Source organism: Oncorhynchus masou, chromosome 10 (assembly GCF_036934945.1).
Source record: "Oncorhynchus masou masou isolate Uvic2021 chromosome 10, UVic_Omas_1.1, whole genome shotgun sequence".
NCBI lineage: Eukaryota > Metazoa > Chordata > Actinopteri > Salmoniformes > Salmonidae > Oncorhynchus > Oncorhynchus masou.
Window position 1 is genome coordinate 48,379,537 of NC_088221.1, and position 24,282 is coordinate 48,403,818.

Consider the following 24,282-nt stretch of genomic DNA (forward strand, 5'->3'; position numbering starts at 1 on the left):
AGAGGTACATCCTACATTTTATACAGACTACAATGATGAGTCCTAAAATATTCCCCTGTGATAAAGCATAATCCTGAATGGTAGAATGCAACCAAGGGTTTTAGGTAGCATGTAAACAATACCACCAAAATCCAATACAGGGAGAAGCGTGGTTTGAACAATCTTTCTCCTATATTTAATGCTAACACGGAACCCAAACCGGCTGCGCGCCATCGTGCATACAATTATTTTGTCCCCCTACACCAAACGCGACCACGACACGCAGGTTAAAATATTAAAACCAACTCTGAACCAATTACATTAAATTTGGGGACAGGTTGAAAAGCATTAAACATTTATGGCAATGTAGCTAGCTAGCTTGCACTTGCTAGCTAATTTGTCCTATTTAGCTAGCTTGCTGTTGCAAGCTAATTTGTCCTGGGATATAAACATTGAGTTGTTATTTTACATGAAATGCACAAGGTCCTCTACTCCGGCAATTAATCCACACATAAAACGGTCAGCCGAATTCTTTATAGTCATCTCTCCTCCTTCCAGACTTTTTCATCTTTGTACTTACATGGTGATTTGCATCTAAACTTTCATAGTATTACTACGACGACCTTACTACGCTTCTATAGACCAAAGAGGAGATGGGAGAGGCAGGACTTGCAGCGCGATCTGCGTCAGAAATAGAAAGGACTTCTATTTTATCCTTTGGCAACGCAGACACTCGTTGACGCGTGCGAGCAGTGTGGGTGCAATAATTGAGTAACATAGATTTCAAAATGTATTTTGCAACTCTCGCGCAAGCGACGCAAGTGGTGTAGTCAGGGTATTAGGCATGATTTATTTCGATATAAAAACAATCTTAGCTTCTTAGTCAGGTGTTTTATATGCATTACAAAGGACAACTTGTCATCAATCCAGACACCCAGGTACTTATATTGAGAAACAAGCTCATTGTGGGCTCCATTTATAGAACAGATATGCAGGTCCTCAGGGTCAACATTCCGTGACCTAAAGAACAGCATGAGCTTGGTTTTACTTATATTTAACACTAATTTAAGATCTGTAAGTGATTTCTGAATTGAATCAAAGTCATGCTGAAGTTCACAAATGGCCTGTTGCACAGAGGTGGCACAGGAATACATAACTCTGTCATCTGCATAGAGATGAATGATACAAGTTTTAACAGTGTTTCCTATGTCATTAATATACAACGTGAACAATAATGGACCCATTATCGAACCCTGAGGAACACCTTTTGAATCTCAAGAAATTCAGATTTAACCCCATCTATCAAGATGGCCTGAGTTCTGTCGCGAAGATAATTCAGATTAAACCCCATCTATCAAGATGGCCTGAGTTCTGTTGCTAAAATATTTCAGATTTAACCCCATCAATCAAGATGGCCTGAGTTCTGTCGCGAAGATAATTCAGATTAAACCCCATCTATCAAGATGGCCTGAGTTCTATCATGAAGATAATTCAGATTAAACCCCATCTAACAAGATGGCCTGAGTTCTGTCACTAAGGTAATTCTGAAACCATAAATAGGCTGTATATCCCAGGCCTACTCTTGATAATGATCAACAGTGTCGAATGCCTTCCTGATAACAATGTTAAATAAAAAATGTTGGCTACTGATCCAGTAATAAGGGATGCTCCAAATGATCAACCCATGTTAACAAAGCATCCAGGACTTCTTTATCAGTGAATTTTCACCATCTACATCCAAACTACTCTTTTTAAGAGCTGGCTTTGAAATCCATTCAAATATAAATCCTGTAGAGATAAAATGATGATTAAAAGCATTAATGATATACATTCTGTCAGTAATTGGGCCAGAATCTAAATTAATTTATTATGGGAGAGAAGAGGAGACACAACACTTCGGTGATTTAACAGCGTTCAGAATTTAGCTGGGTTCCCTGTACATTCAGATACTATATTAACATAATAATCTGATTTTGCTTTTTTAACTAAATCAAATCAAATTTTATTTGTCACATACACATGGTTAGCAGATGTTAATGCGAGTGTAGCGAAATGCTTGTGCTTCTAGTTCCGACAATGCAGTAATAACCAACAAGTAATAAAACTAACAATTCCTAATCTACTGTCTTATACACAAGGGATAAAGGGGATAAAGAATATGTACATAAGGATATATGAATGAGTGATGGTACAGAGCAGCATAGGCAAGATACAGTAGATGGTATCGAGTACAGTATATACATATGAGATGAGTATGTAAACAAAGTGGCATAGTTAAAGTGGCTAGTGATACATGTATTACATAAGGATGCAGTCGATGATATAGAGTACAGTATATACGTATGCATATGAGATGAATAATGTAGGGTAAGTAACATTATATAAGGTAGCATTGTTTAAAGTGGCGAGTGATATATTTACATCATTGGGCTAGTGATATATTTACATCATTTCCCATCAATTCTCATTATTAAAGTGGCTGGAGTTGAGTCAGTGTCAGTGTGTTGGCAGCAGCCACTCAATGTTAGTGGTGGCTGTTTAACAGTCTGATGGCCTTGAGATAGAAGCTGTTTTTCAGTCTCTCGGTCCCAGCTTTGATGCACCTGTACTGACCTCGCCTTCTGGATGATAGCGGGGTGAACAGGCAGTGGCTCGGGTGGTTGATGTCCTTGATGATCTTTATGGCCTTCCTGTAACATCGGGTGGTGTAGGTGTCCTGGAGGGCAGGTAGTTTGCCCCCGGTGATGCGTTGTGCAGACCTCACTACCCTCTGGAGAGCCTTACGGTTGAGGGCGGAGCAGTTGCCGTACCAGGCGGTGATACAGCCTGCCAGGATGCTCTCGATTGTGCATCTGTAGAAGTTTGTGAATGCTTTTGGTGACAAGCCAAATTTCTTCAGCCTCCTGAGGTTGAAGAGGCGCTGCTGCGCCTTCTTCACGATGCTGTCTGTGTGAGTGGACCAATTCAGTTTGTCTGTGATGTGTATGCCGAGGAACTTAAAACTTGCTACTCTCTCCACTACTGTTCCATCGATGTGGATAGGGGGTGTTCCCTCTGCTGTTTCCTGAAGTCCACAATCATCTCCTTAGTTTTGTTGACGTTGAGTGTGAGGTTATTTTTCTGACACCACACTCCGAGGGCCCTCACCTCCTCCCTGTAGGCCTTCTCGTCGTTGTTGGTAATCAAGCCTACCACTGTTGTGTCGTCCGCAAACTTGATGATTGAGTTGGAGGCGTGCGTGGCCACGCAGTCGTGGGTGAACAGGGAGTACAGGAGAGGGCTCAGAACGCACCCTTGTGGGGCCCCAGTGTTGAGGATCAGCGGGAGGAGATGTTGTTACCTATCCTCACCACCTGGGGGTGGCCCGTCAGGAAGTCCAGTACCCAGTTGCACAGGGCAGGGTCAAGACCCAGGGTCTCGAGCTTGATGACGAGCTTGGAGGGTACTATGGTGTTGAATGCCGAGCTGTAGTCGATGAACAGCATTCTCACATAGGTATTCCTCTTGTCCAGATGGGTTAGGGCAGTGTGCAATGTGGTTGAGATTGCATTGTCTGTGGACCTATTTGGGCGATAAGCAAATTGGAGTGGGTCTAGGGTGTCAGGCAGGGTGGAGGTGATATGGTCCTTGACTAGTCTCTCAAAGCACTTCATGATGACGGAAGTGAGTGCTAAGGGGCGGTAGTCGTTTAGCTCAGTTACCTTAGCTTTCTTGGGAACAGGAACAATGGTGGCCCTCTTGAAGCATGTGGGAACAGCAGACTGGTATAGGGATTGATTGAATATGTCCGTAAACACACCAGCAAGCTGGTCTGCGCATGCTCTGAGGGCGCGGCTGGGGATGCCGTCTGGGCCTGCAGCCTTGCGAGGGTTAACACGTTTAAATGTTTTACTCACCTCGGCTGCAGTGAAGGAGAGACCGCATGTTTCCGTTGCAGGCCGTGTCAGTGGCACAGTATTGTCCTCAAAGCGGGCAAAAAAGTTATTTAGTCTGCCTGGGAGCAGGACATCCTGGTCCGTGACTGGGCTGGATTTATTCCTGTAGTCCGTGATTGACTGTAGACCCTGCCACATGCCTCTTGTGTCTGAGCCGTTGAATTGAGATTCTACTTTGTCTCTGTACTGACGCTTAGCTTGTTTGATAGCCTTACAGAGGGAATAGCTGCACCGTTTGTATTCAGTCATGTTACCAGACACCTTGCCCTGATTGAAAGCAGTGGTTCGCGCTTTCAGTTTCACGCGAATGCTGCCATCAATCCACGGTTTCTGGTTAGGGAATGTTTTAATCGTTGCTATGGGAACGACATCATAGAACACACGTTCTAATGAACTCGCCCACCGAATCAGCGTATTCGTCAATGTTGTTATCTGACGCAATACGAAACATGTCCCAGTCCATGTGATGGAAGCAGTCTTGGAGTGTGGAGTCAGCTTGGTCGGACCAGCGTTGGACAGACCTCAGTGTGGGAGCTTCTTTTTTTAGTTTTTGTCTGTAGGCAGGTATCAGCAAAATGGAGTCGTGGTCAGCTTTTCCGAAAGGGGGCGGGGCAGGGCCTTATATGCGTCGTGGAATTTAGAGTAACAGTGATCCAAGGTTTTTTCGACTGTATGTAATGAAACCTAAGATGACCTGGGGTACTGATGTAAGTAAGGAATTCCCCCTGAAATGGACAAAAATGAATGGGAAACCATTGGCATTGTACAAACCATGTACACGATGGACAATACCACCCAAATCGGCGTTGATTCATCCAAAATGTTTTGCAAATGCCATATGGCAATTGCCAGTTGTAACACTTCAAAAATCCAGCAGGTGGCGTGTGCGCTCTACCTTGGTTTTTCATATAGGAAATGGACCCCAAGTCAACATCCAAAAGCCAAATTTTGAAAAAATGAATTTTTTGTCAAAAACTTATCACCCCTTAAAAAAGTGCTTTCTGGACCGTTTTTTGAAATTCTTTCGCTTTTTTTGTCAATTACACATGTGTAAGAACTGTATGAATATACTTTTGTCCAATTTTATTATCATAATTTCTTTTTTACTTGTGCATTATTGCATGTGTTTTCTCCATTTGCAATATGATTTCATAGGAAGTCAGAAGTCAAAAGTCAATAATTGCAAAATTTCATAAAAAACTTCACACACCCCTAAAAAAGTGCTTTCTGGACCGTTTTTCAAAATTCTTTAGAATTTTGTGTCAATTACACACGTATAAGAACTGTATCAACATACTTTAGTCATATTTTATTATCATATTTTTTTTTTTTTTACTTGCATATGTTTTGTGGGGGCCAAATGTCATAAGAAATTTGACATGCTCAAAAATCCTTCAGAAATGCAAAATTGACTGGCCTGATGAACTCGGGATGGCCGGGCAGTGATTGTTGTTCCTTTCAATCACTCGTGGTGTTGATTTCATCATGTCCATTTGTTTATGTTTTCTCACTTTTGCAAAGTCACTGTGCATTTGCAATATGGTTAACTGGGCATTCACCATCACGAATTTGTCATGCTATAAAAATCGTGCAGGAATGCCAAATTGACTGGCCCGATGAACTCGGAATGGCTGGGCAGTGATTCTGGTACCTCTCCATCGCTCGTTTGGGTTGATTTCAGAATGTCACTTTTGGTGATGGTACCTCACTGTTAAAACATATTGCAAATGTTTTCTCACTTTTGCAAAGTCACTGAAAATCGTGCAGGAATGCAAAATTGACTGTCCCGATGAACTCGGGATGGCTGGGCAGTGATTCTGGTACCTCTCCATCGCTCGTTAGGGTTGATTTCAGAATGTCCATTTGTTGATGTTTTCTCACTCTTGCAAAGTCACTGTGCATTTGCAATATGGTTAACTGGGCATTCACCATCACCAAGTTGTCATGCCATAAAAATCGTGCAGGAATGCCAAATTGACTGTCCCGATGAACTCGGGATGGCTGGGCAGTGATTCTGGTACCTCTCCATCGCTCGTTAGGGTTGATTTCAGAATGTCACTTTTGGTGATGGTACCTCACCGCTTAAACATATTGCAAATGGACAAGAGTCACCTGCAAGTCACTGTCCATCAGTCAATTTGATATCATTCTGACACCAAACTGATACAAACTGACACCAAACCCACTTTTCCCAACTTGTTTAGGAGCCAAGTATCACATACTTCAGAGCTGGCCCAAAATTCACAACGCCTTCGGTTCAAACCATAAAAAAACCATAAAACACGTAGTTACGTTCTAGCTGCGGGTCCATTTCTTGTGTTATGTGTAGGCCTAGCTGAGGCGACCCGAATCCCGAGTTTCGGCTTGATAGGTCATTTGGTGTCCGAGTAAAACCCTAATTGGTGCTGAAAATCCACTTTTTTCCATGCCTTGCTACGGGGTCCTTGAATGAGCTATCGGACAGAAACGTTGGGTTCTGTCTCTATAACCGAGACAGTCACAATGCACCTAGTCTTGTGACTCTGGGACATTTCTAAATGTCGCCATTTTCGTAATGGTCAAAATGAATTGAAGTCATTGCAAATGTTCGAGGCTGTTTCTCGGTCCGAGAACCTTCTAGAGCGCCGTAACTCACCACGCACTATCGACCTGAGGTCTAGAACAGGATTTTAAAGTTTCGGAACTCTAGGTCTGACGGTTCTTTAAAAGTTCCAACAAGGTTAAGTAATGCAGGAGTGTATGTCTCTACGCACCCCAATGGGTCCCTAATTCCAAGCTGTGTGTGTGTGTGATTTAGTTTTCCTTTGAAATTTTATGGGAAAAATGACTGATTTACAGTTCATGGGGGTTGCCTAATCACATATATGAAGTTTTGGAAAGATCTGATTTTTTTAACCCCTGAAACAGCCCATGAGACACCAATTATGGCACTTCCGGTTGGCACAGGAAGCTATAACTCAACACACATCCTCATTGGGGTACTATTACAGAATCCTGAGTTTTTAAGTTTTAAGTCTTTACCATAAAAACTGACTGATTTACACAGGGTTGAATGCACTATGTCTATCAAACTGCAGGCAGGGTATGGGTATACACTTTTAGGGCGATTTTAACCACTTCCGGTTGGTCCAGGAAGCTTGGAATCGACACAGGTAGACCTTACAGTGGCCTGATGGACTGGTACCGAAGACAGGTTCATAAGGCATTCATAACCCATATAGACTCCAGGTTGAATTTAGGGGAGCAGGCAATGTATTCCTATGGGGAGAGAAGTCAATGCAAACTGTTTTTATGTAAACACCTTCTTTTAACTGTGAAGGGTTAATGTCAAACGGTCAAGGTTAGGCTTGCACAGATCGGGAGGACCTTAGGAACATTCCTGTGTTTGAATTGTCCTTCTAAACCTAACGGTTCCGCCGCTGTCACCCAAAATCAAATGACGTGGTGCAGGCTTCATTTTGGGCCTACTTTTCTCATGGTCGCTGCGCTCAGACTGAGCGAGCTACGGTCAAGCGGGGCGCCTCGTTGGACTCGGCACAGTCTGGACACTATGGTGATGCCATTTTTTGTGTTGATTTCAGAATGCCATTTTGGTGATGGTTCCTCTCCGCTTAAACATATCGCAAATTAACAAACGTCAACTAGCAAGTCAGTGTCCATCAGTCAATTAGATGTCATTCTGACACCAAACTGATACCAATTGACACCAAACCCACTTTTTCCAACTCATTTAGAAGCCAACTATCACATATGTCAGAGCAGGCCCATAATTCACAGCGCCTTTAGTTTAAAACATAATAAAAACGTAAAACCCATAGTTACGTTCTAGCTGCGGGTCCAGTTCGGACATTATGTGTAGTCCTATGTGAGGCGACCCCGAATCCCGAGTTTCGGCTCGATAGGTCATTTGGTGTCCGAGTAAAACCCTAATTCGTGCTGAAAATCCACTTTTTTTCCATGCCTTGCTATGGGGTCCTTGAATGAGCTATCGGACAGAAACGTTGGGGTCCGTGTCTATGGGCCGAGCCGGTTTCAATGCACCTAGTCTTGTGTCTCTGAGACTTTTCTAAACTTCGCCATTTTAGTAATGGTCCAAATGAATTGAAGTCATTGCAAATGTACGAGGCTGTTTCTCGGTCCGAGAACCTTCTACAGCCACCTAACTCACCACGCACTATCGACCTGAGGTCTAGAACAGGTTTCTAAAGTTTCGGAACTCTAGGTCTGACGGTTCTTTTTTAGCTCGAACAAAGCTAACTATTGGAGGCACTGTCAGTCTCTACACACCCCAATACGTCCCTCCATCCAAGTTGTGTATCTATGTGATTTAGTTTTCCTTTGAATTTTTATGGGAAAAATGACTGATTTACAGTTCATGGGGGTTGCCTAATAACACATATGAAGTTTTGGACAGATCTGATTTTTTAACCCTTCCAAACAGCCCCTGAGACACCAATTATGGGACTTCCGGTTGGCACAGGAAGCTATAAGTACACACGTCTTGATTGACATAGACACTTACAGAATCCTGAGTTTTAAGTCTTTAAGTTGATAATTGACTGATCTACACAGGGTTGAATGCAGAGTCATTTTCACCTTTGCTGGTGATGTACATCCAAATACCTTTTGGGTGAATTTAACCACTTCCGGTTGCTCCAGGAAGCTTAGAATCGACACAGGTAGGCCTCATAGTGGTCTGATGGACTGTCATAGAAGACAGGTTCATAAGGCATTCATAACCCACATAGGCTTCAGGTTGAATTTAGAGGTGAAGCCAATGTATTCCTATGTGGAGAGAAGTCAATGCAAACTTTTTTATGTAAACACCTTCTTTTAACTGTGAAGGGTTAATGCCCACGGTCTAGGTTAGGCTTGCACAGATCGGGAGGACCTTAGGAACAGTCCTGTGTTTGAATTGTCCTTCTAAACCTAACGGTTCCGCCGCTGTCACCCAAAATCAAATGACGTTCTGGTGCAGGCTTCATATTGGGCCTACTTTTCTCATGGTCGCTGCGCTTAGACCCGAGCGAGCTACGGTCAAGCGGGATATCTCGTTGAACTCGGCACGGCCTTGGGATTATGTTTATGCCATTGCCTGCTCTCTGTGTCTTTAAACACCACGCTTTGTCACTCCATCCTTGCTGTGTGTGTGTGTGAGAGCTTTTCTTTGACATCTGTTGGGAGAAATGACTGATTTTACAGTTCAGGAGGGTTGCCTAATCACACATATGAAGTTTTGAAAAGATCTGACCTTTTTAACCCTTGGATACAGCCACTATGACACCATTTAAGGCACTTTCTGTTGGCACAGGAAGCTATAAATAAACTCATATCCTCATGGAGGTATGCCTTTACAGAATCCTGAGTTTTAAGTCTTTACGTTAAGAACTGAGTTATTTACGGAGGGTTTAGTGGGTGTGTGTTATTTCAGAAAATCATAGAAAATCACAGAAACACCCTGCAACTGGATCTGTAACTGTTGAAAAAAAACACCCATATTTGAACATCACAAATCTGTCATTGTACGATTTCTCTTAAATGACGATAGATAAATGGCTGATTATTTTGTTATTGACACCGGAGGCTCCTTGACTTTGACGTGAAGTGAAAAAATCATTTCTCTATTTTCATTTTGGACCTTTAATCCCAGAAAAATGGCCATAACTCAAAAACCGTTGAGGCCTAGACGCCATCTTGTTTGGGGCCAACTGCCCATTATGCCAAACCTATGCTCACCAAGTTTCGGCTTCGAAATATTTTCAGTTGTCAAGATATGGCCCGTCGTGATTCGTGATGTTTTGTCAAATTGCAGTATGATTGCTTATGCCCTCTTGTGGGATTTTCCGGGATAGCGGAAAAATGACCAAAATTTGATTATTTTATAAAACGAAAACCGAATGTCCGACAAAGTTCATTTGATGACTTCCCGGTAGGTCTGGCCCTGCCGCTCGGCCCGACGCGTCCCGAATTTAACAAATGTTTTCGGACATCTAGTAAGGGACGGTACATTTGCAATATGGACTTTTTCACTAACCATACAGAAAATGTCGAAATGTTCCCTTAGGGTATGAAATAACACGTAAAAAAAACAAAAAACTGCATAGTTTCCTAGGAACGCGAAGCGAGGCGGCCATCTCTGTCGGCGCCGGATTCCCAAAAGAGTGTTAAACAAATCAAATATATTTTATATTTGAGATTCTTTCCTTTGCCCTGATGACCCTCTTTGCACACTCTTCGCATTCTCTCAACCAGCTTCAACTGGAATGAATTTCCAACAGCCTTGAAGGAGTTCCCACATGTGCTGAGCACTTTTTGGCTGCTTTTCCTTCACTCTGCGGTCCAACTCATCCCAAACCATTTCAATTGGGTTGAGGTCAGATGATTTACATCACTCTCCTTCTTGGCAAAATATCCCTTACACAGCCTGGAGGTGTGTTGGGTCATTGTCCTGTTGAAAAACAAATTATAGTCCCACTAAGCGCAAACCAGATGGGATGGCGCATCGCTGCAGAATGCTGTGGTAGCCATGCTGGTTAAGTATGCCTTGAATTCTAAATAAATCACAGATAGTGTCGCCAGCAAATCACCCCCACACCATCACATCTCCTCCTCCATGCTTCAGTGTGGGAACCACACATGCGGAGATCATCCATTCACCTATTCTGCGTCTTACAAAGACACAGCGCTTGGAACCAAAAATCTCACATTTGGACTCATCAGACCAAAGGACAGATTTCCATGGGTCTAATGTCCATTGCTCAGGTTTCTTGGCCCAAGCAAGTCTCTTCTTCTTATTATTGGTGTCCTTTAGTTGTGGTTTCTTTGTAACAATGTGACCATGAAGGCCTGAGTCTCCTCAACAGCTGATGTTGAGATGTGTCTGTTTCTTATTTGGGCTTCTATTTCTGAGGCTAGTAACTCTAAGGAATTTATCCTCTGCAGCAGAGGTAAATCTGGGTCTTCCTTTCCTGTAGCGGTCCTCATGAGAGCTAGTTTCAACATAGCGCTTGATTGTTTTTGCGGAAGAAATGTTCAAAGTTCTTGATATCGGCCTGGACGGATAAACATGGATAAACCTTTGAGATATATATGTCCAGTGGTGTAAAGAATTTTAAAATACTATTTAAGTCGTATTTTGGGATATCTGTACTTTACTTGACTATTTATATTTTTCACAACTGTTACTTAACTACATTCCTAAAGAAAATAATGTACTTTTTACGACATAAATTTTCACTGACACCAAAAGTTATCGTTACATTTTGAATGCTTAGCAGGAAAGGAAACTGGTCAATTTCACACACTTATCAATTGAACATTCCTGGTTATCTCCACTGGCTCTGATCTGGCAGAATCACTAAACACAAAAGCTCATGTACGTTTGCGTTCATTTGAACATTCCAGTATGTAAAAACATACTGAATGCATCCCTTAAAAACAACATTTATGGCTCATTTTACTTGAATACCCCTCGTAAAATTGACTGCTATGGACCATCATGTAGTATTAAACTACTTGTTATCTCTCTCCTCTCCTCCAGATGTTGGACATGTTCTTCTTCATGTTCCTGCTGAGTATCTGGGTGGTAGCATACGGCGTTGCTAAGCAGGGCATCCTCATCCACAATGAGGACAGACTGGACTGGATCGTCCGGGGCGTCATCTACGAACCATACCTTATCATCTTCGGGAATATGCCCTCTAACATCGACAGTAAGTCACCTGATCAATCAATGAATCAATCAAATATATTTATATAACCCTTCTTACATCAGCTGATGTCACAAAGTGCAGTACAGAAACCCAGCCTAAAACCCCAAACAGCAAGCAATGCAAATGTAGAAGCATGATCAAATGATGTGCAGATGAATAGCAACCGTCTATCGTCTATGCAGCTATGTCTTTCTATTTTTTATGTCTTTCTATTTTTTATGTCTTTCTATTTGTGCTCCTGTTTGAGTAGCCTGGTCCAGGTGTGTGTGTGCTCCTGTTTGAGAAGCCTGGTCCAGGTGTGTGTGTGCTGCTGTTTGAGTAGCCTGGTCCAGGTGTGTGTGTGTGCTCCTGTTTGAGTAGCCTGGTCCAGGTATGTGTGTGCTCCTGTTTGAGTAGCCTGGTCCAGGTGTGTTTGTGCTCCTGTTTGAGTAGCCTGGTCCAGGTGTGTGTGTGCTCATGTTTGAGTAGCCTGGTCCAGATGTTTGTGCTCTTGCCAACTCCATTGCCAAACATGACAATTCCATAAGAAGTTGGCAGGCGTGGCGTGACTGGATGACTCTATGGACTCAGAACTCAGTGGTTTCTCCATGCAGCGGCGCGATTGGACAAAGGAGGCCTCGGGCAAGTCCAAAGGGGAGGGTGTGCCTCTTCATAAACAACATCTGGTACCCTGCTTCCAGTGTGAAAGAAATCTGGAGCTTTTGCCTGTAAACTCTTTATCTACCAAGAATGTTCTCATCCGTAATTATCACCGGCTGTCTGCATCTCTCCACAAGCCAACACCACTTTGGCTTCAACAAACTGTGTGGAGCCATAAACAAACAAGAAACCTCTCACCCAGAGGCAGCATTTCTGGTGGGAAGAGACTTAAAACCATTCTACCTCATTTTTACTAACGTCTCCTGCAACACTAGACCACTTTTATTCTACCCACAGAATTGCATACAAGGCCTTCCCTCCTCCCTTCGGCAAATCTGACCATGATTCCATTCTCCTGCTTCCTGTTTACCAAGCTCAAACAGGAGGAATCAGCTCAATCCAATGAAGCAGATGCGAGTCTACAAAACTGTTTTGCTAGTACAGACTGGAATATGTTATGGGATTGGTCTGATAGCATTGAGGTGTTTACAACATCAGTCACAGGCTTCATCAATAAGTGCATAGATGATGTTGTCCCCACAGTGACTATAACAACGTATCCATACCAAAAACCATAGATTACATGCAATATCACACCGGACTAAAGGCTACCGCTTACAAGGACTGAAACATGGACATGGACACATGCAAGAAAGCTGAGACATCAAACATGCAGAAGGATAATACAGGAGGAAGGGGAATCCAATTACACCGGCTCCGGCGCTTGTAGATGATATTGGATTACGAAGGGAAACCCAGCCATGAGTTGCCCAGCGATGCAGAACTCCCAAACGAGCCAAGTGCCTTTTATGCTCGCTTCATGGAATATAACACTGTGCCTTGTGTGAAAGCCCCTGTTTTTCCCATAGGCCTGTATGTTGGGCGGCAGGGTAGCCTAGTGGTTAGAGCGTTGGACTAGGAACCGGAAGGTTGCAAATTCATATCCCGAGCTGACAAGGTACAAATCTGTCGTTCTGCCCCTGAACAGGCAGGTAACCCACTGTTCCTAGGCCGTCATTGAAAATAAGAAATTGTTCTTAACTGACTTGCCTGGTTAAATAAAGATAAAATAAATTTAAAAATGATCTCCATCTCAAAATGTTTAGACTCTACTAACTTGTTGGATGCATTTGCTGTTTGTTTGTGCCCAATAGAAATCATTGGTAAATAACACTTCTACATTAATAAATCCTTTACGGGATAGGTGTTCCCCCTCCGCAGGTGTGGTTGGTACCATGATTATCCTTTACGGGATAGGTGTTCCCCCGTGGGCGTGGATGCTACCATGATTATCCTTTACGGGATAGGTGTTCCCCCCGGGTGTGGATGCTACCATGATTATCCTTTACGGGATTACGGGATAGGTGTTCCCCCCCGTGGGGCGGTTGAGCTAATATAGGCTAATGTGGACCAGGCTACTCAAGTAATTAGAACATTTCCTAGGACATAAACATATCTGATATGAGCAGAAATGGTGAGAGTTTAGCATGTCTTGGGTATGATATAAAATGCTAACCTCCACTGTTATTGTAATGGTGAGAGTTTAGCATGTCTTGGGGTATGATATAAAATGCTAACCTCCTCTGTTATTGTAATGGTGAGAGGTTAGCATGTCTTGGGAGTATGATATGAAATACTAACCTCCCTGTTATTGTAATGGTGAGAGTTTAGCATGTCTTGGGGTATGATATGAAATGCTAACCTCCCTGTTATTGTAATGGTGAGAGTTTAGCATGTCTTGGGGTATGATATAAAATGCTAACCTCCCTGTTATTGTAATGGTGAGAGTTTAGCATGTCTTGGGGGTATGATATACAATGCTAACCTCCCTGTTATTGTAATGGTGAGAGATTAGCATGTCTTGTGGGTATGATATAAAATGCTAACCTCCCCTGTTATTGTAATGGTGAGAGGTTAGCATGTCTTCGGGATATGATATGAAATGCTAACCTCCCCTGTTATTGTAATGTTGAGAGGTTAGCATGCCTTGGGGATATGATATAAATGCTAACATCCCCTCTTATTGTAATGATGAGAGGTTAGCGTGTCTTGGGGGTATGATATAAAATGCTAACCTCCTGTTATTGTAATGGTGAGAGGTTAGCATGTCTTGGGGGTATGATATAAAATGCTAACCTCCCCTGTTATTGTAATGGTGAGAGTTAGCATGTCTTCAGGAGTATGATATGAATGCTAACCTCCCCTGTTATTGTAATGGTGAGAGTTTAGCATGTCTTGGGGGTATGATATGAAATGCTAACCTCCCTGTTATTGTAATGGTGAGAGTTTAGCATGTCTTGGGGTATGATATACAATGCTAACCTCCCCTGTTATTGTAATGCTGAGAGATTAGCATGTCTTGAGGGTATGATATAAAATGCTAACTTCCCTGTTATTTTAATGGTGAGAGGTTAGCATGCCTTCGGGGAGTATGATATTTGTACGCCTGTAACTTTCTGGTGACAAATAAAAGTTGATTTGATTTGAGGAGAGACGAAACAGACTGGCACACTTGATGTTGATCGATGTAATTGATCCATGTTGGGTCCTCTATCTGCTTCAGATGCCCTGTTTGACATCAAGGCCTGCAGTGTAAATGGTACAGAGTCTCAGAAGCCTAAATGTCCTATTCTTAACGAGGACAAGATGCCTGCCTTCCCTGAGTGGCTGACTATAATCCTACTGTGTGTCTACCTGCTGTTTGCCAACATACTGCTGCTCAACCTGCAATCTTCAAGTAGGTTCAATCTTCAATCAATAGGTTCCATCCATCATCTCATCCACCCATCAATCAAATCCATGATCCAATCAATCCATCCATCCATCCTTCTCATCCACATCCATCCAGCCAGTATCCATCAACCAGCATCCATCCATGTATCCATCCATCCATGTATCCATCCAGCCATCCATCCATCCATCCATCCATCCATCCATGTATCCATCCATCCATCCATCCATCCATCCATCCATCCATCCATCCATGTATCCATCCATCCATCCATCCATCCATGTATCCATCCAACCAGCCATCCATCCATCCATCCATCCATGTATCCATCCATCCATCCATGTATCCATCCAGCCATCAATCCATCCATCCATCCATCCATCCATGTATCCATCCATCCATCCATCCATCCATCCATCCATCCATGTATCCATCCATCCATTCCCCATCCATCCACCCAGCCACCCACTTATCCATTTCTCCATCCATCCATTCCTCCATTCCTCCATCCATCCATCCATCCCCTGCATCCCTTCCTCATCCATCCATCCATCCACCATCCATCTATCCATCCATCCTTTCATTCATCAATCTCTGCACTTTCTATCATCTTTCTATCATATTGTCCGTGTTTCACTCTTCTTCTCTTCTTCCTCTTCCCCTTCCTCTCCACCCTCCAGCTATACTTTCCAGGAGGTTCAGGATAACACAGACACCATCTGGAAATTCCAGCGGTATGAACTGATCAAGGAGTACCACAGCCGACCCGCTGCCCCCCCTCCACTCATCCTCCTCTCCCACATCTTCCTCTTCATCAGACGCATAGTGCTGCAGAGACCCCCCAATAGTTACAGAGCCTTCAGTGAGTCCTGAAATATTTAAAATCCAAATGAAGCCTAGTCCTGGACTAAAAGTCACTTTCAAGACAAGGCTTCGTCTGTGTCCAGGAAACCCGCCTTCAAACTGTTAACCTGGTTAGCTCTTTCTTCTGTCCTAAATATATTATACAGTCTATTCTATTTCATATGGTCTCCTCTCTCCTCTCCTCCTCTCTCCTCTTCCTCTCCTCTCATCCTCTCATTATCCTCTCCTCCTCTCTCCTCTCCTCTCCCACACCTCCTCTCTCTCTCCACTCTCTTCTCCCCCCACTCCTCTCCACTCTCCTATTCACTCACCTCACCTCCTCTCCACTATACTCATCTCCTCTCGTCTCTCCTCCTCTCCACTGTTCTTTCCACTCTCCTCTTCACTCTCCCCCTCTCCACTCTCCACTCTCCTTGTCTCCCCCTCTCCACTCTCCTCCTTTCCTCTCTCATCTCCTCCTCTCCTCCACTCTCATCTCCCCTCTACTCTCCCTCTCCACTCTCCTCCTCTCCACTCTCTCCTCTCCCTCTCCTTCTCTCCTCCTCTCCTCTGTTCTTCCCACTCTCCTCTCTCATCACCACTCTCCTCCTCTCCTCATTCCTCTCCACTCTCCTACTCTCCACTCTCATCATCACTCTCCTCCTCTCTTCTCTCCTCTCCCACACACCTCCTCTCCTCTCCACTCTCCTCCTATCCTCTCCACCATTCTCCTTTCCTCTCATATCCCTCTCCTCTTCTCACTCCTCTCCACTATCTTCTCCACTCTCCTCCTCTCCTCTCTTTTCTACTCCTCTCTCACTCTCCTCATATCCTCTCCACTCTTCCTCTCCACTCTCCTCTTCGCGCGACTCTCCTCTCCACACACCCTTCTCTCCTCTCCTCTTGACTCTCCTCTCTTCTCATCTCCACTCTTCTCCTGTCTTCTCCACTCTCCTCCTCTCCACACTCTTCCTCCCCTCTAACCTTCTCCACTCTCCTCCTCTCCACTCTCTTCCTTTCCTTTCTTCTCTCCTCTCCACTCTCCTCCTCTCTTTTCCAGAGGAGAGGCTGCCTGGTGGAGGAGGAAGAGTTATTATCGTGGGAATCCTTTATGAAGGATAACTACCTTCTCTCCTGCAGACAGCAGCAGAGCCAGAGCATGGAGCAACGTACCACAGACACCGCTGACAAGTAACTTATTACTCTGTTTTTATGAAGTGATTCTTTTCTGCAATACATGACCAACCTGGGTACTACTCTGTTCCAACTGCAGCCCAACTGGTCTTGTCTGGCCTGTTGAATGCGCAAACAGCCTGACACGTAGGGTTGTAAATGAGGACTTCTCCAGTGATTCTGTGTCCCCCCCACCCCCCAGGGTTAGGATCTATGTGATTCAGTGTTGTCGTCCCCCACCCCCCAGGGTTGGGATCTGTGTGATTCAGTGTCCCCCCAGGGTTAGGATCTGTGGGATTCAGTGTCCCCCCCACCCCCCAGGGTTAGGATCTGTGTGATTCAGTGTCCCCCCAGGGTTAGGGTCTGTGTGATTCTGTGTCCCCCAGGGTTAGGATCTGTGGGATTCAGTGTCCCCCCACCCCCAGGGTTAGGATCTATGTGATTTAGTTTCCCCCCAGCGTTAGGATCTGTGGGATTCAGTGTCTCCCTCCCATGGTTAGGGTCTGTGTGATTCAGTGGCCCCCCCAGGGTTAGGGTCTGTGTTATTCTGTTCAAATGTTCAACCTCTCTTTCGTATCGTCAGAGATCCCTAAAGATTGGAAAGCTGCCGCAGTCATCCCCCTCTTCAAAGGGGAGACACTCTAGACCCAAACTTGTACAGACCTATATCTATCCTACCCTGTCTTTCTAAGGTCTTTGAAAGCCAAGTTAATAAACAGATCACTGACCATTTCGAATCCCACCGTACCTTCTCCGCTGTGCAATCCGGTTTCCGAGCCGGTCACGGGTGCACATCAGCCACGCTCAAGGTAATAAACGATATAACCGCCATCGATAAAAGACAGTACTGTGCAGCCGTCATCATCGACCTGGCCAAGGCTTTCGACTCTGTTTATGAGTTTATGAGTTTATTTTATTTTTACAGGGACAGTGCACATTAATCAACGTTTCAGTAAAAGTGCCAGTTTTAGCCAGCCGGCAAATTTTCAACCGCAGTCACTGTGCTAACAAACCTCCAAACGAGCTTCAACGCCATTACAAGACTTCTTCCGTGGCCTCCAACTGCTCTTAAACGCTAGTAAAACCAAATGCATCCTTTTCAAACGTTCGCTGCCCACACCCTCACGCCGGACTGGCATCACTACTCTGGACGGTTCTGACTTAGAATATGTAGACAACTATAAATACCTAGATGTCTGGTTTTACTGTAAAATCTCCTTCCAGATTCATATTAAACATCTCCAATCCAAAATTCAATCTAGAATCGTCTTTCTATTTCGCAACAAAGCCTCCTTCACTCACGCCGCCAAACTTACCCTAGTAAAACTGACTATCCTACCGATCCTCAACTTCCGCGATGTCATCTACAAAATAGCTTCCAATACTCTACTCAGCAAACTGGATGCAGTCTATCACAATGCCATCCGTTTTGTTACCAAAGCCCCTTATACCACCCACCACTGCGACCTGTATGCTCTCGTTGGCTGGCCCTTGCTTTCATATTCGTCGCCAGACCCACTGGCTCCAGGTCATCTATAAGTCGATGCTTGGTAAAGCTCCGCCTTATCTCAGTTCACTGGTCACGATGGCAACACCCACCCGTAGCACGCGCTCCAGCAGGTGTATCTCACTGATCATCCCCAAAGCCAACACCTCAGTTGGCCGCCTTTCCTTCCAGTTCTCTGCTGCCAGTGACTGGAACGAATTGCAAAAAACGCTAATGTTAGAGACTTTTATTTCCCTCACCAACTTTAAACATCAGCTATCTAAGCAGCGAACCGATCGCTGCAGCTGTACATAGTCCATCGGTATACAGCCCACCCAATCTACCTACCTCATCCCCATACTGTATTTTATTTACTTTTCTGCTCTTTTGCACACCAGTATCTCTACCTGCACATGTTCATCTGATCATTTATCACTCCAGTGTTAATCTGCTAAATTGTAACTATTTGCTCCTATGACCTATTTATTGCCTCCCTCCTCATGCCTTTTGCACACACTGTATATAGACTTTCTTTTTTTCTACTGTGTCATTGACTTGTTTATTGTATTATTGGCTTGTTATTGTTTATTCCATGTGTAACTCTGTGTTGTTGTTTTTGTCACAATGCTTTGCTTTATCTTGGCCAGGTCACAGTTGTAAATGAGAACTTGTACTCAACTGGCATACCTGGTTAAATAAAGGTGAAATAAATCAATTTAAAAAATCTGTGTCCCCAGGGTTAGGATCTGTGTGATTTAGTGTCTTCGTCCTCAGGGTTAGGATCTGTGTGATTCAGTGTCTTCGTCCTCAGGGTTAGGATCTGTGTGATTTCCCCAGTGTCTGTGTGATACATTGTCCCTCATGGTTAGGATCTGGGTTAGTGGTTCAGGGTTAGGATCTGTGTGATTTAGTGTCTTCGTCCCCAGGGTTAGGTTCTGTGTGATTCAGTGTCTTCGTCCCCAGGGTTAGGATCTGTGTGATTCAGTATCTTCGTCCTCAGGGTTAGGATCTGTGTGATTCAGTGTCTTCGTCCCCAGGGTTAGGATCTGTGTGATACATTGTCACCCCTCATGGTTAGGATCTGTGTGATTCAGTGGCTTCGTCCCCAGGGTTAGGATCTGTGTGATTCATTGTCACCCTTCAGGGTTAGGATCTGTGTGATTCAGTGTCTTCGTCCTCAGGATTAGGATCTGTGTGATTCAGTGTCTTCGTCCTCAGGGTTAGGATCTGTGTGATTCAGTGTCTTTGTCCTCAGGGTTAGGATCTGTGTGATTCAGTTTCAGTGTCTTCGTCCCCAGGGTTAGGTTCTGTGTGATTCAGTGTCTTCGTCCCCAGGGTTAGGATCTGTGTGATTGAGTGTCTTGTCCCCAGGGTTAGGATCTGTGTGATTCAGTGTCTTCGTCCCCAGGGTTAGGATCTGTGTCTGGGTTAGGATCTGTGATAATCTGTGTGTGTGTCCCCTGGGTTAGGATCTGTGTGATTCAGTGTCTTCGTCCCCAGGGTTAGGATCTGTGTGATTCAGTGTCTTCGTCCCCAGGGTTAGGATCTGTTTGATTCAGTATGTGTGTGTCCCCCTGGGTTAGGATCTGTGTGATTCAGTGTCTTCGTCCCCAGGGTTAGGATCTGTGCGATTCAGTGTCTTCGTCCCCAGGGTTAGGATCTGTTTGATTCAGTATGTGTGTGTCCCCCTGGGTTAGGATCTGTGTGATTCAGTGTCTTCGTCCCCAGGGTTAGGATCTGTGTGATTCAGTGTCTTCGTCCCCAGGGTTAGGATCTGTTTGATTCAGTATGTGTGTGTCCCCCTGGGTTAGGATCTGTGTGATTCAGTGTCTTCGTCCCCAGGGTTAGGATCTGTGCGATTCAGTGTCTTCGTCCCCAGGGTTAGGATCTGTGTGATTCAGTGTCTTCGTCCCCAGGGTTAGGATCTGTGTGATTCAGTGTCTTCGTCCCCAGGGTTAGGATCTGTGTGATTCAGTGTCTTCGTCCCCAGGGTTAGGATCTGTGCGATTCAGTGTCTTCGTCCCCAGGTTTAGGATCTGTGTGATTCAGTGGTTTAGGATCTGTGTGATTCAGTGTCTTCGTCCCCAGGGTTTGCACCATAACAGAGCTGCTACAGAGGGAGGAGGCCACAGGGTCGGTTGCTTTAGTGAAGAGATTGACCAGACTGGAGGAGCAGGTATTGACCCCCACATCACTTTACCCATCACTCTGACTTACTGTGTTTATAATGTTTTAAACACATTCGGGACTATTGTTATCACTTCTCCAGGTCTCCCAGTCAGCCAGAGCTCTCCAGTGGATCATGGACACCCTCAAAGCTCAGGGTCTACACTCTAAAGAGGAGGCTCCACAGCTGGGTGAGGTCCTTATTTCTGGAGTAGAACATCATTCCCCCTCTCACTGGACTCTGTTTCCGTAGATACAGTAAATACTGTAGATAGATAGCTGTATTTACATGTTGTCCTATGTGTAATCTATCTAGCCTCACCTGGTAAGCTGAAGAGGTCTGAAAGTGAACCCAATGAACCCCATAGACAGGAGAAGACAGAGAGAGAGAAGATGTTTTACCATGTCAACGCCCGGCGTCTGGACTACCCTGACAGTACCATCCCTCGCTTCCCTGTTCTTGAGGAGAAGGTGCCCTGGGAGGTGCCTGACTAATATTATAACTCCTAGAGCAGAAGGTGCCCTGGAAGGTTCCTGACTAATATTATAACTCCTAGAGGAGAAGGTGCCCTGGGAGGTGACTAATATTATAACCCTGGGAAGGTGCCCCTGACTAATATTACCCCATACTTATTGTGTTACCTCACAGTAGAGTTACTAAGGCTGTGTTTTAAATCGCACCCTGTTCCTATAGTTCACTTCTTTTGACCAGAGCACATATGGCACTGTACAGGAATATGAGCTATTTCAGACACAGCTGAGTTACTGCAGTTGAACATCTCATTCTAATGATATTGTTATGTGGTTTATAATGGTTTCAGTAAATACATCTCCTCTGTTTCAGGTTGACTTCATCCTTTACAATCCTCCTGTTCTGAATGGAGACAGCCAGGATCAGACAGATGGGTGAGTTGTTTGGGCCAGGATCAGAAAGATGGGTGAGTTGTTTGGGCCAGGATCAGACAGATGGGGGAGTTGTTTGGGCCAGGATCAGACAGATGGGTGAGTTGTTTGGGCCAGGATCAGACAGATGGGTGAGTTGTTTGGGCCAGGATCAGACAGATGGGGGAGTTGTTTGGGCCAGGATCAGACAGATGGGTGAGTTGTTTGGGTCAGGATCAGAAAGATGGGGGAGTTGTTTGGGCCAGGATCAGACAGATGGGTGAGTTGTTTGGGCCAAGATCAGACAGATGGGTGAGTTGTTTGGGCCAGGATCACACAGATGGGGGAGTTGTTTGGGCCAGGATCAGAAAGATGGGTGAGTTGTTTGGGCCAGGATCAGAAAGATGGGGGAGTTGTTTGGGCCAGGATCAGACAGATGGGTGAGTTGTTTGGGCCAAGATCAGACAGATGGGTGAGTTGTTTGGGCCAGGATCACACAGATGGGGGAGTTGTTTGGGCCAGGATCAGACAGATGGGTGAGTTGTTTGGGCCAGGATCAGACAGATGGGTGAGTTGTTTGGGCCAGGAGCAGATAGATGGGTGAGTTGTTTGGGCCAGGATCAGACAGATGGGGGAGTTGTTTGGGCCAGGATCAGACAGATGGGGGAGTTGTTTGGGCCAGGATCAGACAGAAGGGGGAGTTGTTTGAGCCAGAATCAGACAGTTGGGTGAGTTGTTTGGGCCAGGATCAGACAGAAGGGGGAGTTGTTTGGGCCAGGATCAGACAGAAGGGGGAGTTGTTTGGGCCAGAATCAGACAGATGAGAAATCCACAATGTAATTCTTCCTCTGGGACCACATGACATTATTTGTGTCTGTTGTATCCCACTCTGCTTTCCGCCCTCAGATCAGAACCTGATTCTGTAAAGCGTTACAGGTATGAAGACATAACACGTAGAAACAGCTTATAACCATCTTTTAATCAATGTGTTTTGTTGCCTAATATCAGTCATCTCTAACGTGTGTAGAAACCCAGGAGGCAGGACAGGCATGAAAGGAAGAGGAGCACTGACCTGTCTGGGTCCAAACCTGATCCTGGACCCTGTCCTCACACGGTACGAGGCTCCACAGATAGATAACAGCTTATCATGGATTCCAAATGGCACCCTTTTCCCTATATGGTGCATTACATTTAACTAGAGCCCTATGGGCCCTGGTCAATAGTAGTGCACTACATTTAACTAGAGCCTTATGGGCCCTGGTCAATAGTAGTGCACTGCATAGGGAATAGGGTGCCATTTGGGAAAGAGTCGTAGTTTAGTTAGCTAGAGGATGAAACACTCTGAGGAGAATAAACCATGTTTAGTTGATGGATAGTGTGTTGTTTCAGTGTACTCTGTTGTTGTTGATCTACTGAGAGCTCTGCTTTAATAGTTTATAATATTATAATAACCTGTTGTTGTTGATTTACTGAGAGCTCTGCTTTAATAGTTTATAATATTATAATAACCTGTTGTTGTTGATTTACTGAGAGCTCTGCTTTAATAGTTTATAATATTATAATAACCTGGTGTTGATCTACTGAGAGCTCTGCTTTAATAGTTTATAATATTATAATAACCTTTTGTTGATCTACTGAGAGCTCTGCTTTAATAGTTTATAATATTATAATAACCTTTTGTTGATGATCTACAGGTGGAGAGACAGTGAGAGATCTGCTCTGGAGTTCCTGGCGGTCTGGGACCAGGAGGATGGGCTCTGGACACTACCTGGGGTGAGTACAGAATGGACAGAATGTACAGTATGTGGACTCTTGTGTGCTTTGATAAATATTCTTTTACATAGTCGACAAATAATGAAATGATCATCTTTATGCTCTATTTGAGGAAGCTTGGAGATCGAGGTTCTATGACATGAACTTAAATCCGAGAGTATTGGATCCTACTGACAAACTCTTCTGTTTCCTTCAAGGGTCCTGTCCAATCAGACGAGCCCCTGCCAGACAGATTACTGAGGATTATGGGACAGAAGATCTATGACAAGATAAAAACTAAGGTGGTAGAGGTAACCAAGGTACACCTGATTGGCTCCTCAAGCTTAATAAAAGCCCTATAGCTACTGTCAGTGGTAGTTGTGGTACCATGAAACATGACCACAGATTCTACTGTATACTACAAGCACCAAACCGTTAATGTAATAAATATATTACTTTACAACGACAGTCTCTCATGTTACTGTTCTAGTTAGTAGCTGTGCTAGTCAAATCAAATTCAAACAAGTCCAAGTGTATTTGTCACGTGCACAGGATACAGCAGGTGGATACAGCACGGTGGAATGCACTAACACTGAGGGCTCTATTCAATCAATCTATTACAGCACTGACACTGAGGGCTCTATTTAATCAATCTATTACAGCACTAACACTGAGGGCTCTATTCAATCAATCTATTACAGCACTAACACTGAGGGCTCTATTCAATCAATCTATTACAGCACTAACACTGAGGGCTCTATTCAATCAATCTATTACAGCACTGACACTGAGGGCTCTATTTAATCAATCTATTACAGCACTGACACTGAGGGCTCTATTCAATCAATCCATTACAGCACTAACACGGAGGGCTCTATTCAATCAATCTATTACAGCACTAACACTGAGGGCTCTATTCAATCAATCCATTACAGCACTAACACGGAGGGCTCTATTCAATCAATCTATTACAGCACTAACACT

General features: G+C 44.3%; 1 protein-coding gene and 1 pseudogene across 1 annotated transcript in view; both read left to right on the top strand.

Annotated features, from left to right (window-relative positions):
* Positions 1–24,282, top strand: part of LOC135547713 (protein FAM124A-like) — a 622,546-nt pseudogene that overhangs the window by 358,216 nt on the left and 240,048 nt on the right.
* Positions 1–24,282, top strand: part of trpm2 (transient receptor potential cation channel, subfamily M, member 2) — an 83,545-nt gene that overhangs the window by 53,956 nt on the left and 5,307 nt on the right. The window contains exons 20-31 of the mRNA XM_064976946.1: positions 11,455–11,626; positions 14,829–15,006; positions 15,677–15,862; positions 16,902–17,030; positions 20,587–20,674; positions 20,768–20,855; positions 20,981–21,147; positions 21,509–21,570; positions 22,453–22,482; positions 22,574–22,660; positions 23,241–23,319; positions 23,517–23,618. Of these exons, the coding sequence (XP_064833018.1) occupies positions 11,455–11,626; positions 14,829–15,006; positions 15,677–15,862; positions 16,902–17,030; positions 20,587–20,674; positions 20,768–20,855; positions 20,981–21,147; positions 21,509–21,570; positions 22,453–22,482; positions 22,574–22,660; positions 23,241–23,319; positions 23,517–23,618 (1,368 nt within the window). The remainder of the gene's footprint in view (positions 1–11,454; positions 11,627–14,828; positions 15,007–15,676; positions 15,863–16,901; positions 17,031–20,586; positions 20,675–20,767; positions 20,856–20,980; positions 21,148–21,508; positions 21,571–22,452; positions 22,483–22,573; positions 22,661–23,240; positions 23,320–23,516; positions 23,619–24,282) is intronic.